The sequence below is a fragment of the Lissotriton vulgaris genome, chromosome 5, assembly GCF_964263255.1.
Source record: "Lissotriton vulgaris chromosome 5, aLisVul1.2, whole genome shotgun sequence".
NCBI classification, from domain to species: domain Eukaryota; kingdom Metazoa; phylum Chordata; class Amphibia; order Caudata; family Salamandridae; genus Lissotriton; species Lissotriton vulgaris.
In genome coordinates, this window is record NC_141693.1 from 1938632028 (window position 1) to 1938654934 (window position 22907).

At 49.6% G+C, this 22907-nt stretch overlaps 1 protein-coding gene across 2 annotated transcripts in view; it reads left to right on the plus strand.

Moving 5' to 3' along the window:
• LOC147717808 (transmembrane protein 268-like) overlaps window positions 1-22907 on the plus strand; it is a 107964-nt gene that overhangs the window by 66519 nt on the left and 18538 nt on the right. For both annotated transcript variants that reach the window (XR_015296098.1, XM_086924597.1), the window contains exons 5-6: window positions 2836-2997; window positions 4319-4429. Coding sequence is in view for 1 of the 2 variants with exons in the window: in XM_086924597.1 (XP_086780723.1) it covers window positions 2836-2997; window positions 4319-4429 (273 nt within the window). In the remaining variant the exon portion in view is untranslated. The remainder of the gene's footprint in view (window positions 1-2835; window positions 2998-4318; window positions 4430-22907) is intronic.

Below are 22907 nucleotides of genomic sequence, written 5' to 3' on the forward strand. Positions count from 1 at the left end.
ACTACCCCTCCTGCTACATTCAGTTAGTCCCACACAGTGGGATTGCTACAAGGACTTCGGAGGCCACGCTCACCTTAGTCCACTACTCTGCAAACGCGCCTCCTGGCACCGTACTGGTTGGGGGATGAAGTCCACTTTACTCCTGAGGGACTTTGGTGGCCAAGTAGCCCTCCTGGTACCTCCTGTAAGTCCTACGCAGCGGAATTCCTGAGCGCTGGTCGGAGGTCCAGACCCCCTTCTGCACCACTCTGCAAACACGACTACTATATATAGTTAGAAATTAGCATTTAAAAAACCTTAGAAATTCACTGAAAAAAACATAGGTTTCAGGGACGTTTATAGTTCGCAATTAGCATTTTAAAAACCTTAGAAATTCACTGAAAAAAACATAGGTTTCAGGGAAGCTATAGTTAGAAATTAGCATTTAAAAAACTTTGGAAATTCACAGAAAGAAGCACAGGTTTCAAGGACTTTAGAGTTAGATATGAGCATTTAAAAAACCTTTGATATTCACTGAAAAAACCACAGGTTTCAGGGACTTTGTAGTTAGTTGGACATTTCACTCTTTCAAAACCAGAGAAATTTGGCTGTTATAGTTAGTTAAGCTAACTAGAACTCGCGACCCGCAATGCACTGCTGATGACGTCACAGATTACATCACTCATGACATTGTCAGTGACATCACTGATGACATCTCAAATGACATCACTGATTAATAACTGATGCACCTCCTCACACCCTAATATAGCCTTTCATACACCCACTCTAAAATACAGACTTCCATTCTCAAAACCATAGACACACGAATACCAATTAGCGCATACCCATTCACTGATTCATATGTCTACACACACATCTACTCACTCACCCATACATTCACTCATACACGCAGTCACTCATGAATACAGCCTCTGATATATATGCACTCATATACCCATACAGACACTAACACACCAACACTCACCCAAAACATGTCTCACACACCTAGTCAGTCACCCAAAGACTGAATCACACTGCCATGTACTCACCTATTCAGTTATAGACACACCACCTCATTTATTCATACAGATACTAACATGTTCTTACTCTCTTATACAATCACCGACACAAGCACAGACTCATCAGCCACTCTCACAATCACTCAAATTCACATATAGTCTTTTATATACTCCAACACTCACATATACTGCCTTTCACATATATACTCACACATATATCACTGAGACATCCATTCACTCACCAACACAGCCATACCCACACTCACTCATCCATACAGCCACTCACAGATGCACTCATGAGCCCATATACCCAGTTAATCACCCACTGACACATTCATACAGGGAGTCACACACCTCCCACCCACCAACACAGACAATCAGGCACCCATACAGGTACTCAGACAACAAATCTTTAACCCATATAGACACTTATGTTGCTACACACCAACCCATGCAACCACTTACACACCAACTGACAGACTGATACAGACTTTCACGCAGAGTAATCCTTCATCCAGGCATTCAATAAGACACATTTAATCACACACTTACACAGTCAGTCACGCACCCAGTGAATCATCCATTCATACACTCATAAACCCACGCATTCTTCAATTCACCTTGGCGTATATAACATTCTTAAAAAACATTCTTAAAAAACACTCAATCACTGGATGATGTCATCAGCGATGTCATCAGTGATGTCATTTGAGATGTCATCTGTGATGTCACTGACCATGTCATGAGTGATGTAAGATGCGAGTCATCAGCTGTGCTTTGTGGGGGCACGAGTTATAGGTAGCTCAACTAACTATAACTGCCAAATTTCTCTGGTTTTGTATGAGTGAAATATCCAACTAACTATAATCAGTGAGAAAAAAACATAAATAAATAAATATATATATATATATAAATATATAAATAAATATATACACACACACATATATATATATATATATATAAATATATACACACACATATATATATATATATATATATATATATATATATATATATATATATATATATATATATATATATATATATATATATATATATATATATATATATATATATATATATATATATATATATATATATATATATATATATATATATATTTATTTCAAAGTGCTAACCAGAGACCACTTCAGAGAATGCTATGAGTCACTATCACATTCATATATTTCTTGGAAAATGATTTACAAGATTATGTCAGTCTCTTCCAGCTAGCCTTTTAGAATAAAGCTGGTGTTTCCTATTGGTGCAAACATGTATTCACTGCATGGCAGCAAAATGTTCACTGAGTTAATAAGCTGTGATAAGCTAGTTCGGTGTTCCACAAGCATTAGCCAATAATGTCTAAGATAACATAATCACAAGATTTAAAAAGAAAATCTCATGGGCTCTCACCATTAAGAACAAAGCTAAGCAAGGATTATCAAAATTCAGATCGAGGGAGTGAATGTTGATGTATGGACGGCCGGCACTGGTGATCTTGAGTGAATGTATATCTATAAATATGTGGAGCGTGGGCTAGGGCAAGGTAATGTTCAAAAAGAGAGAGGAAAGATGACTAGTTTGCGGACTGGTGCTTTCTGTGCAAGAGTGATGGGTTATTTAGGAGGGTACCCAAGTGTCCTGTAAAGATTGGGATTAAGTATAAGCCGGTCTTGAAATAGCTCAGATCTTTCTCTAGTCTGTATCTGTCTTTGGGTGCACTTTGCAAACAGGTCTTAATTGGGGGCTGGGGCTAATAACAGGGAACTAACACTCCTTTCCCGCAGAAGATTTACCTCTCTGTGCCATGCGGGCACGCAACCCTCTCTTCACTCAGGCGCTCTACCTCGTGATCTGGTGCTGCCTCTACTCCTCCTTCCACGTGTTGGGCACACCGTTCTCACAGACCTATTTTGCTGCCTTCTGCTTGGTGCTCAGTGCTGCCGCCGTCATGGTCACAGGAGCCATCATCCTAGTGCTGAATCACTACCATGGCAAGGTAAGGCAGAAGGGGTATGTCTGGGCCGACCTAAATAACACCACGGACTTCAATTGAGCTAACCTCAAGCAATGCCCTCATAATAAAATGTCACCTAATGACCTTTAATGACTCTATATAGAGTTCACAACATAAATAAGGTCTCGCCATGGTGCGGCAATGGCAATACAATCCTTAAGTCAGATTTACCAAGCAATGCAAGGCCACCTTGCGTGTCTCCGTGTTGTTTGGTAAATCAGGAGTCCATGCCTTGCTTTACTCTGTGCTAGGAAGGAGTTCCATTCTAAGTGTGCTTCACATCGTTAATGTTTGTTTTTGTGCAAGTAGGTGTCCCTTCCTGCACAAAAAACAATCCTGACTGCAATGCGGGCACCCTTTCAGCATTACTCAAGGGTGCCTGCGTTGGTGCTAGGCTGCACTGAGTGCGCCAACATAAGGAGAGAGAAGTAATGCACCATACCTAGATAGATATTGTGCATTCCTGCCATCTCCATTTGACACAGTGCAGCAGGTTCTCTTTCTGGCCCAGCGTCTCCCTCTCAAATATTCCAATTGATTCCATAGACTTCAATGGGACAGCAATATTTATGAGACAATATTCTAGTGTTTTAATGTCCTAGTTAGTATAACATTGAAGGACTTAGGGCTCTTTAAACCTTGAGATTCCTGGTAAGTGGAAACCCCAGGTAGGCTGGGGTAGACTGAACAGCCTATGTATGGTAGGGAGATTGTGAGGGAACAGGCATAGAGAAGGGATCAACACAGTAGCCGAGGAAAAGGAAGACATTGAGAAATTTAAGATGCACTCTGGCAAAGAATATAGGAATCTGACCAGGTTCACGTAAGCTTATCATCACAGAAAGAGATAGTGACCCTGTAATGAGCCAGGAAGACGGTTGTGGGAAACAAGGGACATAAAAGACAGTACAGGAGAAGAAATAAGGCCAGAAGGAGCTGGGTTGGTGGTGTTCAGATGCAGAAATGATGGGTTGGGGATAACATTGAAGGAGAGAAATGTGAAGGTTATCAAACTTAAGGGGTTTCGAAGGATCCAGATCTATATATGGTATAATGTGAAGGTCTCAACATGACCATCGAATCACGTTTTCTGCCTGTTCCCTACATGAAACTGAAGCAATGCAGGTTGACAAACATGGGAGGACTAGTAGTATAGCTATTCTGCTAATATTTGAAATGAAGGACTGATCCAGCACATTACAGAATGGAATACTGGAAGGAGACAAGAATGGTATTAATATATGCAGCTGCAGACTGCCCATTCTAAGCTGAGCTTGTGACTTCTCTGCTTCTCGCCCCACAGATCTCTGTGAATATGGAAGTCCGTCTAACTCAGGCAAATGAGCTGCTGAGAAAGCATAATCTACTGGTGGGGCTGTCTGACCGAATGAAGAACTGCACAAGCCAGCTTTTTGTATCCTTTGCTTGGCTCTTTGCCAACCAGGTCAGCAAGCCATTTCTGTCACCGCTATTAATATCATGAAATAATGGTCTAAAGAAATGCTTCGAATTTAAATGGCTTCTCTTAGGTTCACACAAACATGTAGGTCCATCTCTTGCTCAAGAGTTTCCTTGTCTCTGTTGTTCTTTATTTTATTCGCAAGAATCATTTCTTCAGATTCTTCCAGAGCTGGAGCATTAGAATATCAGTCTTATCCAGTATTGGGGTATCTTTCATAGATTCACATACCTGAATCATTCCCCGTCGTCGGGATGGGAGTCCCCGGTACATAAATAAAGTAATGTCTCATAGACACATATACATAGTAATAGGCCAAGGGCCTCTCATTAGTAACATATCTCTTTCCGTTTGTAAAAAGGACCAAACTTCAGAGAAGAGCCAATCAGCTATCACCACCCTCTGGAACCTTCCTGGAAGGAGCTCTAGTCCCTCAGATTTTCTACCGCACGTTGTGCTAAGGAAGCCTCCACTGAGCTCTGCTCAGCTTTCCTTGGCTTCTGGAATTCCAGTGCTTTTTTCTACAAAATTCCTTAATCTGTATGGAGTTCTCAGGTTCTTCATGGCTGATACTCCTAAGAAAGGCCTTTTAAGGTCCTGTGCTTCCTGTGGTAAAAAGTGACTTCATGTATATGATAAACACAAGGACTGTCTCTACTGCCTTTACCCAGATCATTCTTCAAAGGACTGTACGGAATGTCGTACCTTTTCTTCAAAAACCCACAAAGACAGGGAGGGACGCCTCTTAATTTGGCTGCAGAGGCTTAAAGATAAAGACCAAGCTGTGTCTTCTGAGGAGAGTGAATGTTCCTCCAAGTCTTCACAATCCTCTCAAAAGAGATCTAGGGTGGCCTCTCCAAGTCCTTCATCACAGCCACCTCAAAAGAAGACGCACAAAAAGTCTTCAGAGGTACATTCTAAGGCTTTGCCAGCAAACGTTTCTCATCAGGAAACTGTTCACACCTTTAAGAAGCCTGTTTCCACCTAGTCGACGATGGCTTCATCGATGAGGAAATCTCTATCTACGACTTTGACTGTCACCTCGTCGATGACGACAGTATCAACTTCTGTGGCGTCCTCGACCTTATCCACGTCGACGTCGACCACTTCATCGTCGACGGCTGGTGGGTCTATCTCGTCGACTATAAAAATAAAGAAATCGTTGTCGACGTTAAAGCCATCGACGACTCTACGATTGCCTACTTCGACGACGGCTACCACGTCGACATAATCCCCGTTGTCAACGAGGGCTCTGTCGGCGACGACGAAGACACCGCAGACGCCAACACCATTGACGCCAACACTGTTGACGCCAACGCCGTCGACGCCAAGACTGTCGACGAGAGCACTGTCGACGTTACCACCGAAGGTGCCCGTCGGCGTCTCACCGTTGACGACCACCCCGTCGACGCGGTTGTCGACGACAACTGAACCTAACCTGCAAAGTGCGTATGTACACCTTAAGATGACAAAATGCATGCTGACACCGGTCTTGACTTCTCCAAGCAGGGACCAGCCTTTGCCACCTGCCCACCTCCTGGAGGAGGGAGACTCTGATGATGGCAGTATGTTCAGAACTGCTACAAGCCCATCTGAACTTCACGCCAAATATCACGACAGCTCGGACTATGATGATCAGGAAGGCCAGGTGGATTACCATGAGTGCCATCCCCCTCAACCTCCTATGGTTTGCCTACCAGCGTCGCTGGTTTACGACCTCCAATTCCTAATAACTGATTATAAACAGAGGTTTCCAACTTCGGCTATGCCGCCACCTCCTCCAGTGGCCTCTCCGCCGCCAAGACCTCGGCCTTCGCCTCTGACTTTACAACTTGGCCCTTCCACTTCACAACCTCCACCTTCCTCGGATGATGAAGAGGAGGAGCAACATGGGGAAGGGGAACTTCAAGATTCCCAATCGACACATGACGAGTGGGATGATTATGTAATTACCTGTCTAGCATCCCCGGTGCCTACTCAGGCTGACTCACCTCCTGAGGATACCGGGGGTTTCCATAACATCCTTGAGAGAGCGGCACATCGTTTCCAAATACCTATGCCTTCCCACCAACAGGATTGCTTCCTTTATGACTTTAAAGAACCTTTCCAAAAGTCTGTCAGGTCGATACATATTATCGACTACATATGGGACCAGGGTGTAAAGACTATGCAAAACCCTTCGTCTCTACCCCCGGTGCTACCTAGACTGGACAAAAAATACAGGGCCCCGGACACCGCTCCAGCTTGCCTGACCTGAGACCTCAAACCTGACTCTGTTATCACACAGGCCGCTCAGCGGAAATCTAAAAATCCTTCTGCACCACTAACTGCCCCTCCAGATAAGGATGGTAGGCGGCTGGATAACATTGTGATTTTTTTTTCGTCCATGTCGGCATTAACAGTGTGCACTTCCAACTCTTTGACACTGTTGGGACGTTATAATCGACAAATGTGGGCAGACATTGCCCCATATCTCGGGGCCTTGCCGGAAGAGTCAAAAGAAAGAAGCAGGAGGGCGAATGCTCAGTGTCCGAGATTATCGATTGCGCAATGGATATCGCATCTACTGGTTTTCGCCAACTGGCGGGTGCTGCGGTACTACGACGCCAAGTTTGGCTAAAGGCAACGGATTTCCGTCCGGAGATACAGACTAAAGTCCCTGACATGCCCTATGACGGCCAGCTTCTCTTCGGCACACATCGATGGTGCTCTTCAGGGCATAAAAAAGGATTCCGATACGGCTAGGGCTTTGGGTACCCTTCAGTTCAAAAACCCTCCTTTTAGTGGCTCAAGTGGAAGGAGACAGTCTTCTACGAGAATAGACTAATAGCACTACCATTCTTCCTACTCTTCAAATCAACAATATCGGCCACAATATCAGCAGCATCAACAGCAACAACAGTCGTCTTACACTAAGTCCTCCTTTCGAGGAAAAGGGGGGCAAAAGAAAGACGCCGCTTGACGACAACGACTTTTCACTGCCACAGGTCTCCACTTCCTTTCCACCCTCCAGAGTTGGAGGAAGAATTTCTCATTTCCTGCACAATTGGAAAAAGATAACAACAGATCGCTGGGTCCTCCAACTAGTTCAGTTTGGACACTCACTGGAGTTCTCAAAAATTCCTCCTCAAACCCCTTCTCATCCTATGCTCCACAAGAACTTACGTCTTCTACTCTTAGAGCTTTCACTGATGCTCCGGAAGGGAGCGATAGAAAAAGTTCCTCCTGGTCAACGGTGGAAGGGGTTCTACTCCCGCTTTTTCCTGGTGCGGAAATAGGAGAAGAAATTGAGACCTATACTAGACTTGAGAAGTCTCAACAAATTTATAAAGAAACAGTTGTTTCGCATGGTTTCTATTCAAGAGGTGCTACAACTTCTCAACGCAAATAACTACATGGTGTCCTTAGACCTTCAGGACGTCTATTTTCACGTCCCAATCCACCGGAATCACAAGAAGTTCCTGAGGTTCGCTGTGGCAGGCAGACACTACCAATTTCGGGTCCTGCCCTTCGGACTCAAATCAGCGCCACGCATTTTCATGAAATGCCTGTCTCCAGTGGCCGCATATCTCAGACAGCAACACCATCAAGTCTTTCCGTATCTAAACGTCTGGCTCGTCAAAGCACCCTCTCTAGAAGGCGTGACCAAGTCTTCCAATGCCTGTCTTCAGCTTTTCGACTGCTTGGGACTCACTCTCAATCAGGACAAGTCCACCCTCCAACCTTCCCAGCATATAACTTTCCTGGGCGCTATTCTCGACACAACCCAGAAGAAAGCTTTTCCCTCACAAGAGCGGCGAGACAGGCATGTTTCCTTGGCAAATCGCATAAAATCCAAAAAGTCTCTCACAATGCGCCTCTTCAAACCTCTGCTTGGGATGATGTCTTCCTGCATCCTACTGGTTCCGCACTGTCACCTTCACATGCGCCTCTCCAAGAAGCGCTTTCAGCTCAATGGGTCAAATGTACAGGGTCATTTGACGATGTCATCTGAATAACCTCTCACATGGTCAAGGCTCTACAGTGGTAGATTCGACCTTAAAACCTTTTGCAAGGCTTGCCTTTCTTGCTTCCAGCTTCTCCGCATACCATCACAACAGATGCCTCCCTGGAAGGTTGGGGAGCTTTCTTCCAAGAGCTCCCGATAAGCGGACGGTGGTCCCTTCCCAGTGGAAGCTTCACATTAATCTCCTCGAGCTGCGAGCTGTCTACCTAGCTCTCCTGGCATTCCTCCCACGGATTAAAAATTCTCTAGTGCTTGTGCGGACGGACAATACCACGACAATGCATTATCTAAACAAACAGGGTGGAACCTGTTCTCTGACACTGTCTCATGAATCGCAGAAAATCTGGAAAAGGTTGCTTCTTCAACAACATTTCCCTTTCGGCAGAGTACATCCCAGGAACAGACAATGTCCTCGCTGACTTACTAAGCAGACAACGGACAATGTGCCACGAGTGGGAGTTGAATCATCGGACTCTCAACCGCATTTTCTCCCTATGGGGCACCCTTCACCTGGACCTATTCGCTACCAAGCAGAACTCCAAATGCCAACACTTCGCAAGCTAGCGTCCCCAAAAGGGATCTCTAGGGAATGCCTCTTCGATTGCATGGTTCAACGTCCCTGCGTACGTCTTTCCTCCATTTCCCCTGATTACCAGGGTTCTCAGGAAGTTGAAAGCAGAACATTGCACTCTCATCTTGATTTCTCCAGCATGGCCGCGCCAGCGCTGGTTCACGGAGCTTCATCTGCTGTCCCTGGAACCACCGATACCATTGAAGCCGTTTCCCTCTCTTCTCACAATGAACCAGCAACAAGTCCAACATCCAGATCCAGCATCACTCAAATTATCGGCTTGGCTCCTGAGTTCAGAGAATTCCATGGCCTAGACATTCCTCTGGACTGTAGGGCAGTTCTAGCTCAGGCTCGAGCTGACAGTACCAACAAAACATATTCCCTAAAATGGAAGAGGTTCTGCATCTGGTGCAAGTCAAAAAAGATACACCCTCTTTCATCTTCTCTCGAACAAATATTGCCTTACTTTCTCCATCTGGCGAATTCAGGTCTTGCACATGCTTCCATTAAAGTCCACCTGGTAGCCATATCCTGTTTCAGGAGATCCTCTGCAGGCCCTTCTCTTTGGTCTAGTAGGTTAATTAAACAGTTTCTTAAAGGCCTATTCAGGATGTTCCCTCTTGTGAAGACTTTACCTCCTACTTGGCAACTTAGCACGGATCTTGCTCAGCTTATGAAACACCTGATACAGAGAGCTGATCTTAAGTATCTTTCCTGGAAAACAGCACTTCTTCTGGCTCTTACCTCGGCGAGGCGAGTAAGTGAGCTTCAGGCATTCTCAATTCAGGACATTTTCCTTCAATTCAAACACAACAGGGGGATACTGAGGACAAATCCTAAGTTTGTACGCAAGGTCCCGTCGGACTTTAACCTCAATGAGCACATAGTCTTGCGCTCCTTCGTTCCAAATCCTCAAACGGCAGCAGAGAGGACTCTCCATTCTCTGGATCTTAAAAGCTGCCTTAAATTCTACGTTGACAAAACAAAGACATTTCGCAAAACAAACCAACTCTTCGTGGCTTTCAGTCGTCCTAGGAAAGGTCTTCCACTAACTAAACAGAGTATTTCTTGATGGATCTCTGCAGCTATTACCTTCTGTCACCAGCAAACAGGACAACCCCTGCATTCCAAGGTTCAAGCCGATTCCACTAGGGCAATCTCGACCTCCATGGCGCTCTTTGAGGGAGTGCCCATTACAGACATCTGCAGAGTGGCAACATGGAAGACGCTGCATACGTTTACCAAGCATTACTGTTTGGATACAGAACTCATGAAGGATGCAGCAGTTGTCCAAGCAGTGCGCCGTCATCTATTTCATTAGAGGTGAGCCTTTCTCTTCATCCCGCCATCCTTTTGTATGCACGCACATTTTTCTCTGATATTCATTTCTATTATCCATAATTGCATTTTGGTACCTTCTATGTTTCACATTGATATGTTATTATCTGGTGATTTTCATACTGTACCATCCGAAATGTGCTTATCATTGCTTACTACTCTGACTCAGGCATGTGAATCTATGAAAGAATCCCTAATACTGGATAAGGAATGTGTTACTTACCTGTAACTGCAGTTATCCAGTATTGGTATCTTTCATGGATTCACATGTAACCCACCTACCTCTGGAATGGCTCACTTTAGTCCTCTCGGTAATATAACTACTTAGCACTGTGCTTACGAAAATCGGAGGGACTAGAGCTCCTTCCAGGATTGTTCCAGAGGGTGGTGATAGCTGATTGGCTCTTCTCCGAAGTTTGGTCCTTTTGACAAAAGGACATGGATATGTTACTAATGAGAGGCCCTTGACTTATTACAATGTATATATATGTCTATGAGACATTACTTTATTTATGTACCGGGGACTCCCATCCCGACGACGGGGAATGATTCAGGAATGTGAATCCATGAAAGATACCAATACTGGATAACTGCAGTTACAGGTAAGTAAAGCATTCCTTTTTACACCAACTACAAAACTATTTATTGCAGCATATTGACTACCACTATACTGTTTTACTGTATTTTATCTGGTCTTATGGGTTGATACCCACAACAAATGTCTATGACTAATTAAATTGTTACGTATATATAGGTAAGTATAGAACTCTATCTAACTTCACATCTACTTACCATGATAACACATCTTCAAGCTACGTTGATGTGTGGTTAAGAACAGTCATCATATAATTCCTTATTTATAGTTACGTTGATAATACATTGGCAGATAATATCCTGCACTTGATGTTTTAGGGCAACATTTTCCCGCTCGATATTGTGACGTACACCAGTGCAAAGGTGCTGTGCATGGTAAGCGCTGACTTCAAGAAGCTAATGTTGTGTTCATCCTGTAACTTCCCTTAATGCGACAGTGACAGCAGCTGCAGAATGGTGAAACAGCTCTGGAACCTGTGTTTATTGGGAATAATCATACTCTAATTATCCATAGCAACCCATCGCCAAGTTACAACTGCCCATTTCTCTCAATCTTGTACATTAAATTCATTTTAAAAGTAAAAATTAATTGAGGACCACTTTCCATCATGCACACGTTAGAAACACAAAAAATAAATAAATCACTTACAAATATTTTGGAATGTGATTAGCTCAAGATTTGTTAATAAACGTTAAAGTAAAAACCATTTATTAAATTAATCTGATTACAAAAAAAAATTGTAACATAACAATTTATTGATTTAGGGTTAACTTATTAAAGTAATTATAATGTAATTAGGTTTCGCATCACTAACTATTTCCTATTCAATGAAGTACCCCTTTTAACTTAAAATATGTAATCCAGCTTTTAATATCTGTGAGACTTAGCCATCCACAGTTTTAATTTAATTTAATGTAAGATATTATATTAATATAAATATGACAAAAATTAAGATGCTTTACTATTAGGAGGATCCACTATTTATGTAATTAAATCTAACAACATCTAATTAGTATTTCTATAATTACATTGACATTTGTTTGGGATCATTTTAGATTTGTGATTAGGGTTAATATTAATGTGTAGGAGAGTAGGGTCTGCAATCCTATGATCACCCAGATTTTTTGCTTTTGTTTCACTGGTTTACGACTTTCTCTGGCTGTGGGCCTGCTAATCAGACCCACAGCCTGGCTGTTCTCTTTCTAAATTACGATATGTACCCTAGGTGCATTTACCAATTGGTACTGGGCCACCTTATCAGACCCCGTAACGCAGGGCATAGGTGTACCCAGGGCCGCCAGGGGCTGCAGCATGTATTATGCCACCCCTGGCTGGCCTCTTAAATTTGACACAATTGGCTGCATGACAGCTGGGGCGAGGTCGTGTAGTCACACTTTGCTTTAGATATGGTAGCCCTATATCTAACCATACAATGGACACTCGAGTTCCTATCAGTCACTCCTATGGCAGGCCTTGACAATCCTGAAGGCAGAGTGCATGGGCTCGTGTGAACTAGGCTCTGGCCCGAGCCGAGCCCGGTTGCAGCTTGCGGAATCAAGACCCAATGGCTGTTCCATGATAACGCGTACCACATCGGTAACTTCGGTGTCGCGTTATCAAGACATGTCGAGTAAGGTGTCATACGAATCGGGATGCTGCCCTCTCACCAACTCTGGCGACGAGGTTAGCATTCCGCCCTTCTAGAGGGACACGACATGTACGTAACTGTGAACCCCGGTTAACGTTAACGAAAGCCTCAGCTCCACAAAATGGATGCTGCCACCACAGACACGAGTCTGACCTCCTGCTGCTGGGAGTCCTTCCAGCGAGGAGCGCTTGGACAAAGGGTTTCCTGTCGAGGGCGGTGTTCGCACCGTCCCAGACAGGGTTTGTGTATTCTGGGTAGGTAGGGCTTTTGCGAGAAGGTGACTGCGGAGTGGCACCCCGGTGCTCACTACGCATCTGCCGGTTAGAACCAGTTCCAGGGGCGACAGCCCTGGCCTGGGGAAAGTCCGGCAGGGGAGAGGGGTGTAACTACCCCCCTTCCTGGTCCCACCCTTAGGGCAGGACCTAGTCATGTACCCACCCCTTTCTTTAGGATAAAGGCCGGAGCGGGGACCCTTCCAAATTAGATCATCTTTGAATCAAGAACTACTTTCTACGAAAGGACACTCAAGACTCTTCTCAAGATTTCTCCCTTGTGACTAAGGAGTAGTCACCCTGCATCAGCGGGCACCATCTAAGAACTCTGCGGTTTGCTGCAAGTCCTTCCTCAAGGATCCGACGGCCCAGCTCGACGAGAACCGGCTTCCCTGGCACCTCTGACCTCTACCCACGTCATCAGCTCAGCTGTGATCTGTGGGTGCGACGAGACCTCGAGGGACCGGCCATCATCAGAACCTGCACGCTCTTAAAAACCAGCACGACCATCGAGGTAACTCTCTGGTGAGTGCTCTGGGGTCCGAGAAGCCCCGACCCTGAGCCGCTCTAGCACCGAAGTGCAGTCTCCCAGCATCTCCACGATCTGCGTGGGGCCCTTCTGCTCGCTGCTCAGCACGTTGTCTGGTCACTCGCCGCTGGCTTGTGCCCTCCTGTGACGACATCCGAGAATCATCACTGCTGGTCTGGTTGCTCCAGACTGGCCCTTGCTTCCATCTTTGCGAGAAGCACCCCGGACCCTCCTGGTCCACTCAAGACGCCATCTTAGGCCCACCACGTGGCCCTGAGATCTGCCAAGGCTTGTTGCCCCATCCTGGGCCCAGCGACGCCGACAGCATCATCCTTCGTGGGACAGCTCGCACCTCCACCGTGGTCGCCGACAACGCCTCCTGGTCCGTGAGACTGCAGAGCCTAGCGTCGCCCACTCACCTAGTCGAGGTGACGGCCAACCGGTGCCTTCCTGGTGCCCTCTGACTACTGGCTAGTAGTACGAACTTGGTCCCCTCTGCTTTCAGGTTTCATCAAACTCCGATCCAGGCTTGGATCTCTACGAACTATTCAGCACTGGTCGCCGGCCAGCAACTCCTTTCTTCCGGCTCCTGGCTCGTCAGCGAAGACCCCGACGCCTGTAAGACTTGTGCAGCCGCAGCCCTCGTGGCTAGGTAACTCGGCATTCCGGTGCCTGCATAGCCTCCTTACTCTAGGGTCCCGAGTCCCTCGCTTCCGACTTGCCTTATCGGGTCCGCCCGAGACCTTAACCTTTCCGTGTCCTCGGACACTTGTTTTAATTGTGCACTTGAAGTATTTGCTAAAGAGATTTGGTTTGTGCTTAGTACCCTGTCCTCATAAAGAGTACAGGGCTGTTGTGATTCTTAATAAATATACTGTTTATTTTCATAACACTTGTGTGGTGTCCTTTCACTGGGTGTTCAAGGGGTACATGTGTGGTAAACAGCTGGCTTAACACGCCCTCTCGAGTCTTTAGCCTTAGACTGCTCGTATCCACGCTACTAGGATAGCTGGTCTATAGGTTGACTTACAACCAAACGCCATAAGGGTCGTTGGAACGATACATAGCGGTCGCTAGAATAGCGAACGTTGCATATCGGGCCAACTTCTCACATTATGTTAGGGCTAAGATTAGTATACAAGTGAGGAACTAAAGTAAAAGCTACTTGAAAGAAAAGGGTGGAGGAACAGGGGTGAAGTAATGTGATAGATGGACAATACTGCATGGAAGTGAAATGGAGATGTATTCTTTTAAGAGAAACACCCACGAACTGAGCCGTCCAGCTGCAAAGAATCCAGCACATACTATGGCTTTGCTAAGAGACTCACAACAGCTGTTCGACCAAGCTCGTGGAACAGCCCTTAAACAGTAACAAGGTACAAAGAATGCATGCAGTGACAAGGATAATGCACTCGCGAGGAAAGATATGGCTACACACCATATGGCTAAGTACTACAAGTAATGATAGGTCAATGCGAGGGATTTAAGTCTATCCAATGGTAGGACAAAGTGATGGGGTATGAATAAGATTTGATGAAGTCATGGCAGAGGAAATTAAGGGATTATAATGTTAGGGATAGGGGTTGAGGTGTCAGAGTACCTAGAATTAATGGTAGACCTAAGAACTGTTATACATTCTTGTCAGGCACCATATATCCCTGACATCATCTCACATGCAAGTTTTACTGTCTATAGTTGTTGGTACAGGGATGCTACCTGCATGGGATACAGTAATATCCCCTGCCCTAAGTGACCCACTGGATGTATATCCGGTATTCTTTTTTTTCATAACCAATTTTATTATGAGTTCAAGCAAAGCATAACACAGCCCTCCACAGTCAGGAGGAACTGTCAACGACAGATAGAAAGAGACACATCATTAGTGCAGCATCGAACCCAGCGTTATATAGTGAATGACATCGAACTACCCCACCCACCCAACCCCAAAAACACCAACCAGCCCCACCCGCAGCTACCCACCCCTTATCCCACCCCAACCCCGTGCACGTGATCACAGTCCAGCAACATGAGACAACTTACAAAGGTGGAGCCGGCCAGCAGCCTAGAGTGCGGGATCCACATCCAGCTGTAATGCATCATCAATGTCTACGGGGGGGGTCAAGGAGCAGGCCCCGGTAATCCGCCCACCGTTTCCAGATTTTGTAATGTTTGCGGGGACATCCCCGGGCTTCAAAAACAGGCTGCTCTAGTCCCATGAGGAAGTCCAGGCCCGCCCTCCACGCCCCGAGTGGGGGGGCGCGCTCGCTCTTCCAGGCCTGCGCCAGGTCCCTCTTTGCCACCACCAGCCCCAGCAACAGCAAATGGCGTTTGTAAATATTGCCCCCAACGTGCTCTAGAACATGAAGAAGGCCCAACCTGGGGGTACGGGGCAGGTCCCAACCCAACACCTCTGACAGGCAGTCCCAAACCCCAGCCCAGAATCGAGTCAGTCTCTCACAGGACCATACTGTATGAAACAGGGTGCCCTCTTCAGAACCACACCTCAGGCACTCCGGAGTCGCGATAAGACCTGCCCGCCATAGGCGATGTCTAGTATAATAAGCCCGGTGGAGGTATTTGAACTGGATGAAGCGAAGGCGGATGGCTATAGCAGCACCACGGGGAGATTCCAAGGCCTCACGCCAGTCGTCATCATCCAATGGACCAACATCACCCTCCCAAGAGGCCTTCAGCGCCGCGAGTGAAGGGGAACAGTGAGTGACCAGAGAGCGATATATCTGCGAGACCTTCTTGTCACCTAGGTCTCCCATAAACAGTTTAGCCTCGATAGGGCTAAAATCAGGGAGCTGTTCCAGGCCCACCAGACTAGGAGTAAGAGCGTGGCGAAATTGAAGGTAGCGGAAAAACTGGGTCTTGGGCATGCTAAATTCGGAGCTAAGTTCCCGAAAGGACTTTAGGGTAGTACCAGAGAGGACATGACCTAGGGACGAGATTCCAATCGCATCCCAGCCGTCAAAGCCAGACAGAGACGCCAGCGCCGGTAACAGGCCATTGTGCCACAACGGGGTTTCAGCTGTAAGCCGGCCCCACCAGCCCATCCGGTGCAGGGCCCGCCGCCAGACAGCAAAGACCACTTGGGTGACCTGTGGAAGCAGTCGCCTCCGCCTAGCCGAGTACAGCAGGGTGTGAAGGGAGGCGCCACCCATCAGTGAATGCTCAAGGGCATAAGCCGGATCACTACGGTCACCATACCACCATTCGTTAAGCACAAGGAGATGGGAGGCGTGATAGTAAGATAAAATATCCGCGGCCGCCAAGCCGCCGCAGTAAGTAGAGAGGAAGCATGTGCGCAGCGCTACCCTGGCGGCACCGCCAGCCCACAGAAACCGGCCCAGCACAGAATCAACAGTACGGAACCACTGCGGGTCAACCTGGAAGGGATGATTCTGCAGTTGATATAGCAGACGGGGCAAAGCCACCATCTTGAAGATGGCCGACCGGCCGTAGATATTAAGAGGCATGCGCGTCCAGGTCTTGACGTCTAGTTGGACCCGATCCCATACCGGCAGGATGTTCCGGTCCCATGCCAGTGCAGGCGAGGCAGAGAGGAAGACACCCAGGTACTTCACACCCTCCACAGCTATCTGAAGGGATGCAGCCCAAGGGCAGGCCACTGCGGCACCCCCCAGCACCCACAAGGTCGATTTACGCGGGTTAAGGAAGAGCCCCGATGCCCGACCAAACTCCTGCATCAGCTCCAGGACACGAGGGCCCGTACGCTGCTGGTCAGTCATGAAAAATAGCACATCATCCGCATATAAAGCTATGCGGTCGGAATGATCCGCACCCCAGACGAAGCCACGGTAGAGCTCATCGCGGCGCACCCTGGCGGCCAGCGGCTCCATGGCCAGCGCGAAGAGGTAAGGGGAGAGCGGACACCCCTGACGCGTGCCCCTGGACACCGGAAAACGAGCCGACACCGTTCCCGAGATACGCACCGAGGCCGTGATCTCAGTGTAGAGCAGCCTGACATAGGAGAGGAAAATCGGGCCGAGGTTCAGCAGCGGCAACAGAGCAAATAGAAAGGTCCAGCTGACCGAGTCGAAGGCACTATCAATATCAGCCAGCAGGAGCGCCGCCGGGTCCTCCGACGACTCAATCGCTTGTATCGCGGCCTGCGCCCGTCGTATATTGTGTCTCGTTGCCCTGCGCGGCATAAAACCCGCCTGATCCGGGTGGACAAGGGCCGAAATGTGTGGAAGTAAGAGGTTCGCTAGCGCCTTTGCCAGGAGCTTGGCCTCGAAGTTGATGAGGGATATAGGGCGATAAGAGTCATGGCGATCAGGGGGCCTACCTGGCTTCAAAAACACCACTATTTCGGCATGACGCCAGTCCGGTGGGAGGCGGCCATGCTCTCGTGCCTGCTCCAGGGCCCGCAAGTAGTGCGGCCCGAGCTGCAGATGGAACCTCTTATAAAATTCGCTGGGGAAACCGCTCGGCCCCGGCGCCTTGCCTACATTTAACTGACCCAATGCATCACCCAGCTCCTCAGCCGACAGAGGAAGGTCCAGGGCCTCGCGCACCTCATCAGATACAGCAGATGGGGGAACCGACGCAATATAATCCACGATAATGGCAGGGGAGAGAGTCTCCCGAGAGGCATACTGGTGTCCATAATAGCGCGCAAAACTCGCTGCAAGAGTTGCCGGATCTGTGATTGCCACTCCGGCACTATCAACAAGGCCCGGTAGCATAAGAGGCTGTAGGTTCTGTTGGCACAGACTATGAAGCATGGTGCAAGACTTGTCGCCCCACTGATAGACCCGACTACGGGTGGCCAGCCACGCCTGACGAGCCTCATCCAACAGGACCGAGGAATAAGACTGTTGCGCCTGCAGGAGTAGCCGCAGTGCCAAATCATCGGGAGCCTCGCTGTGTCGAGCCTCGAGCTCCTCCACCCGCTCTGCGGCCGCAGCAATGTCTCCCAGCCGAGTCCGGCGAGCAGACGCACACCAAGCAATATCTATGCCCCGCAGGGTGGGTTTCATAGCCTCCCAGACTGTCACCGCATCCATCCCTCCGGTAAGGTTGTCCTGCCAATAATGGGCAATCGCGCTACGCAGATGCTGGGAATAATCAGGGCGCTGCAGATGCCACGCGGACATTCTCCATCTGAAAGGGGAGCGCGCTTTGCACAAGTCAATTTGTACCGCCACTGGGGAATGATCAGAGAGCCCGCGAGGCCGAATCGCTGCCCCCTTCACCCTGTCAAGGAAGGCCCTCGGGACAAACACACAGTCCAAACGCGAAAGGGAACCATGGACAGCCGAGACAAAGGTGTACTCTCGCCGCTCCGCATGCAGATGTCTCCACACATCCACCCAGCCCAGACCATCAACCATAGCCCCCAACCGTGTAGGGGAGGATACAAGTGCCACCCCAGGCCTCCTCTGCCGGTCCAAAGCCACATCCATCACATCATTCCAGTCTCCGCCAATCACAGCCATGGAGCGGGGGAACTCAGCCCACAAGGCAAACAGACGTTCAGCTAAGGCCCACTGCAGGGGGGGGGGGCATACACACAGCCAAACACGACCGGCTCCACACCGACCTTCCCCTGTACAAAGACAAATCGTCCCTGGGGGTCAAGCCACTGACGCTCATGTACATATGCCAGCCGTCTATGAATAAGAATGGCCACACCCCTGGAGCCCCTGGTAAATCCGGCATGGAACACTTGATGAAAGCCAAAGCGCTGCAAACTCAGGGCTTTCGTACCTAGCATGTGCGTCTCTTGAAGAAGGAGCACATCTGCCAAGTCCCTCTTAGCCCAGCGAAGCACCGCTCCCCGTTTAATCTTGTCCAATAGTCCCCGTACATTCCAGCTAAGAACACGCATGGAAGCGCCATTGGGCGCTAAGTGAGGAACATCAACCATGATCACAATGCTCCCAGCCCCACACTCCCCGACCCCCGGCCCAGGCCCCAGACCCCACAGTTGCAAAATACACAGAGACCACGTGCACCCCCAGAACCAGAACCCCAAACCCCACAGATCCCGAAGCCCCAAACCCCACTACCCCTCCAACCCCGACCCAACCCACATACAACCAAACACCCCAGGACCCCCCACCCCCATCCCCATACCTCAAGGAACAATGAAGTATCTGTCGCGGTATACGGTACTTCAGGCCCAAAACACAGCGCCCAAAGCCAGCCATACCAATGGATCCCAACTAGTCCCCCCCCGAACTAATCAGACACACTCCCAGAACCACCCCCCAGTCCCAACAGGAGGAGGCAGCCCAAAGTACGTGCCCCGAACCCCAACAAACATACAGTAGAGTCAGAAGCAAAGCACCACAAGAAAGTTACAGACCACGAAGGCCCGGCATTCGCCAAGAGGAAGTCAATACTGCACCAGCCAATGTATGTCCCACCGTCCACAGCTCAGCCTCCGCCAGATATAGTCACATATAGATGGCAATCAGCAGACAGTCCCCATGAAGGGCGATCAGGAGCCTCTATCAGAATGATCCGTATCAGGCTGTGTGTCCCCCAGGAGGGGGTCCTGGGACAGGGACCTCCGCCGGGAGCGGGACTTGCGATGACGTTTCCCTTTGCCAGACGGGTTGCTCCTGTTCTGAGACGAACCACGCGACGATCCAGAGTGCAGCCCCGGCTGGACGTGAGGTCAGACTCTGACTGTCTCATCGGTCCAGTTGAAGACGGCCTCCGGCGTATCAAAGAAGAGGGTCTTGGAGTTGAAGATCACCCGGAGGCGGGCCGGGTAGAGCAGCGAGTACTGAATTTTCAGGCCACGCAGCTTGGCCTTGGCAGCCAGGAAGGAGTGCCTCTGCTGGTGGACCAGTTTGGTATAGTCCGGGAAGATCATTATTTTATGATTGTCATATAGCAGGGTGTCCTTCAGCCGCGCTTCCCGGAGAATGACGTCCCTGTCGTGGAAGTTGAGGAGCCTGGCAATGATCGGGCGAGGCCGCTCCCCGGCCGGCGGCTTCTGTGTCAGGGCGCGGTGGGCACGCTCCACTTTGAAGCATCGCGACAAGGAGTCCGGTGGTAGCCAGCTCTCCAGCCACCGGGACAGAAATGCGTCCATAGGCCCATTCTCGCAGTCCTCCGGAAAGCCAATGAAGCGCAGGTTGTTCCGCCTCGCCCGCCCCTCTGCATCCTCCACACGAAGCGCCAGGCCCCGCTGGATCTGTTCCATGTCGGCAATCTTCTTCTTAAGGGTACCAACATCTCCCTCCACTGCCGTGACCCTGGTCTCAGTTTCAGTAATGCGGGCGACTGCATTGCGAAGATCCTGACGCAGCAGCATCACATCGGCCCCCACCGCGCCAATCTTCGCATCCAGCATGTCGCGTGACTGTGTAATGGCTGCCATCAACGCCGCGTTGTCAGGTCCAGCAGGATGACCCCCACCAGCCGCCCCGGCTCCTCCACCATGACCAGTGAACTTGTCAATGGGTCCTGTCTTGGTGGCGGCCGAGCCCCTCGTCATGGCGGCCGCTCAGACAGTAGAGCAGTGACACGCACCTGTAACAGGGCCGCTTCTCGCAATAGTCCACCAGCTTGGCACGGCGCAGATGTGGCCACTCTAGTTCAAGCCACAGGGTCTCCAACCACCGCCCCAGGTACCATAGGAGCAGGATAGGGCAATTATCCGGGCCCGGCGCCTGTTAGACCCCTCAGTTCCCGGGGGGCCCCGCTGTGTCCACTCACCAGGGCAATGGATCCGGGCTGATGACTCCGGGCGGGGACCACCAAGCTAGAGGTCCCGGCTTCACCAAGGCCAGGTAGGCCGCAGATCTTCCGAAACCCCCTCCAGTCGCAGACCCCCCCGCAAATATGGTGAGGAAAGGCAGGGGATCCCACTGTAGGTCGTCAGGAGCAGGCCGCCCCGGATCGTGGCCAGCCCAGGCTGCGAAAGTCAAGGTCCCGGCTGCGCCCGGGCCACCAGGCCGCCCCTGCCGCTCCGGTCCTTTCGCCGCGTCTACACCACCTGCAGGTCCAGCCAAGCCCCGGGAGGATAATCTCTGGTCAAATGTCCAATGTCTGCAGCAACCCCCTTTGGCACAGCTCCTCGCAGCAGCCCCCACAGCACTAAGCAACAAGAATGAAGGATGCAGCTCTCACCGGCATTGGAGCGCCGCCGCCAGTCCCAGCGGAGGGTAATGCGCCTGCCAGCGGTGGGGGGCGCCGCGCCCCCGGGAGGCAGAGGGCAGCAGCAGCAGAGCGTCCGATCACCTGCGTGAATGTCCTCGGGGCGGGGGCCGCCAAACTCGAGGCCCCGGCTCCGGCAAGGCCAGGTAGGCCGCAGCCCCTCCGAGGCCCCCCACCGGCCAAGGCCCCCACCACCGGCAATGTGAAGGTAGGCAGGGCGCTCCGCTGTGGGCCGCCGACAGCAGGCAGCTCCGGAACGCGGCCAGGGAGCGGCAGCGCCGGCTCTGGGTCAGGTCCCCCGGTCGGGGACGCCAAAATTGAGGTCCCGGCTCATCCGGCGGGCACCAGGCCGCCCGCTGCACTTACTCGCCCCACCGCCGCAGATGGGCTCGGCGCGTCGTCCCCGACACCGGACGATTCCCGGTGTCCTCCGCCAACACCACCTAGGACGCGGTGCACTTTTCGGGGTTCAGGGCCAGGATAATTCTAGGATAATCGGCGGGCCGGCAGGAGCTCTTAGGCAGCCACGTCCGCCATGATCGCCCGCTAAGCCACGCCCCGTATATCCGGTATTCTGATGCTTATTTCATCCTTGGTGCCACGAAAATGTAAGCCTGTGTGCAGCAACTTCAGACGTTCCATGACTATGTGAGGCCAAGGACTTTTCCTGCAACCAGGAGGGGCGCCTCTACATGCCATCATTGTGGGCTATACATTATCCCTAGTTCATCACCTAAAAGGGTGATGGCAGCATACCATGTGTTTAGAAAGATAAGTAGTCTGATCTGGCCATTTTACCTGTGTCACTGGGAGTGAGGCCTACTGGCCACATGTGTGTAAATGTTCACTGTTATATGTATGCCTTCCTTGTGTTGGCTCCTTTCTGTATACTAGATGTGTGCACATGTGTAGTGATTGTAACATTTGTGGTGCTAAGGTGTGTGTATGTGTGAGCCTGAGAAATATGGGCTGTGAAGTCCACTTTTGATGCCCCTGACCTGGCATAGCGCAAGATGGAATGGGAGGGCTGAGTTCCCAAACAGTGGAAGTGTATTGCCTGCATTCCCGTAGCTGGAGGGAATAGAAACGGGCAATTAATTAGGGTGAATGGACACAGGGCAAACTTTAGAAATGTATTGATGACATTAGTAAGCAAGGAGCTGCTAATTAGTGCTCCTGAGAACTGCCATTTGGTGGCTTGCGGGGGTGAGAGTTTGAACTGAAGTTTATGATGTGTGAGGTGGGAAGTTTCTAGGTGAGGCCTGTCATTTTGTCTGTTCTTGGTTGGACCTTCAGTTGAACCGATGACAGCTAGGTGCAGAAACCTCA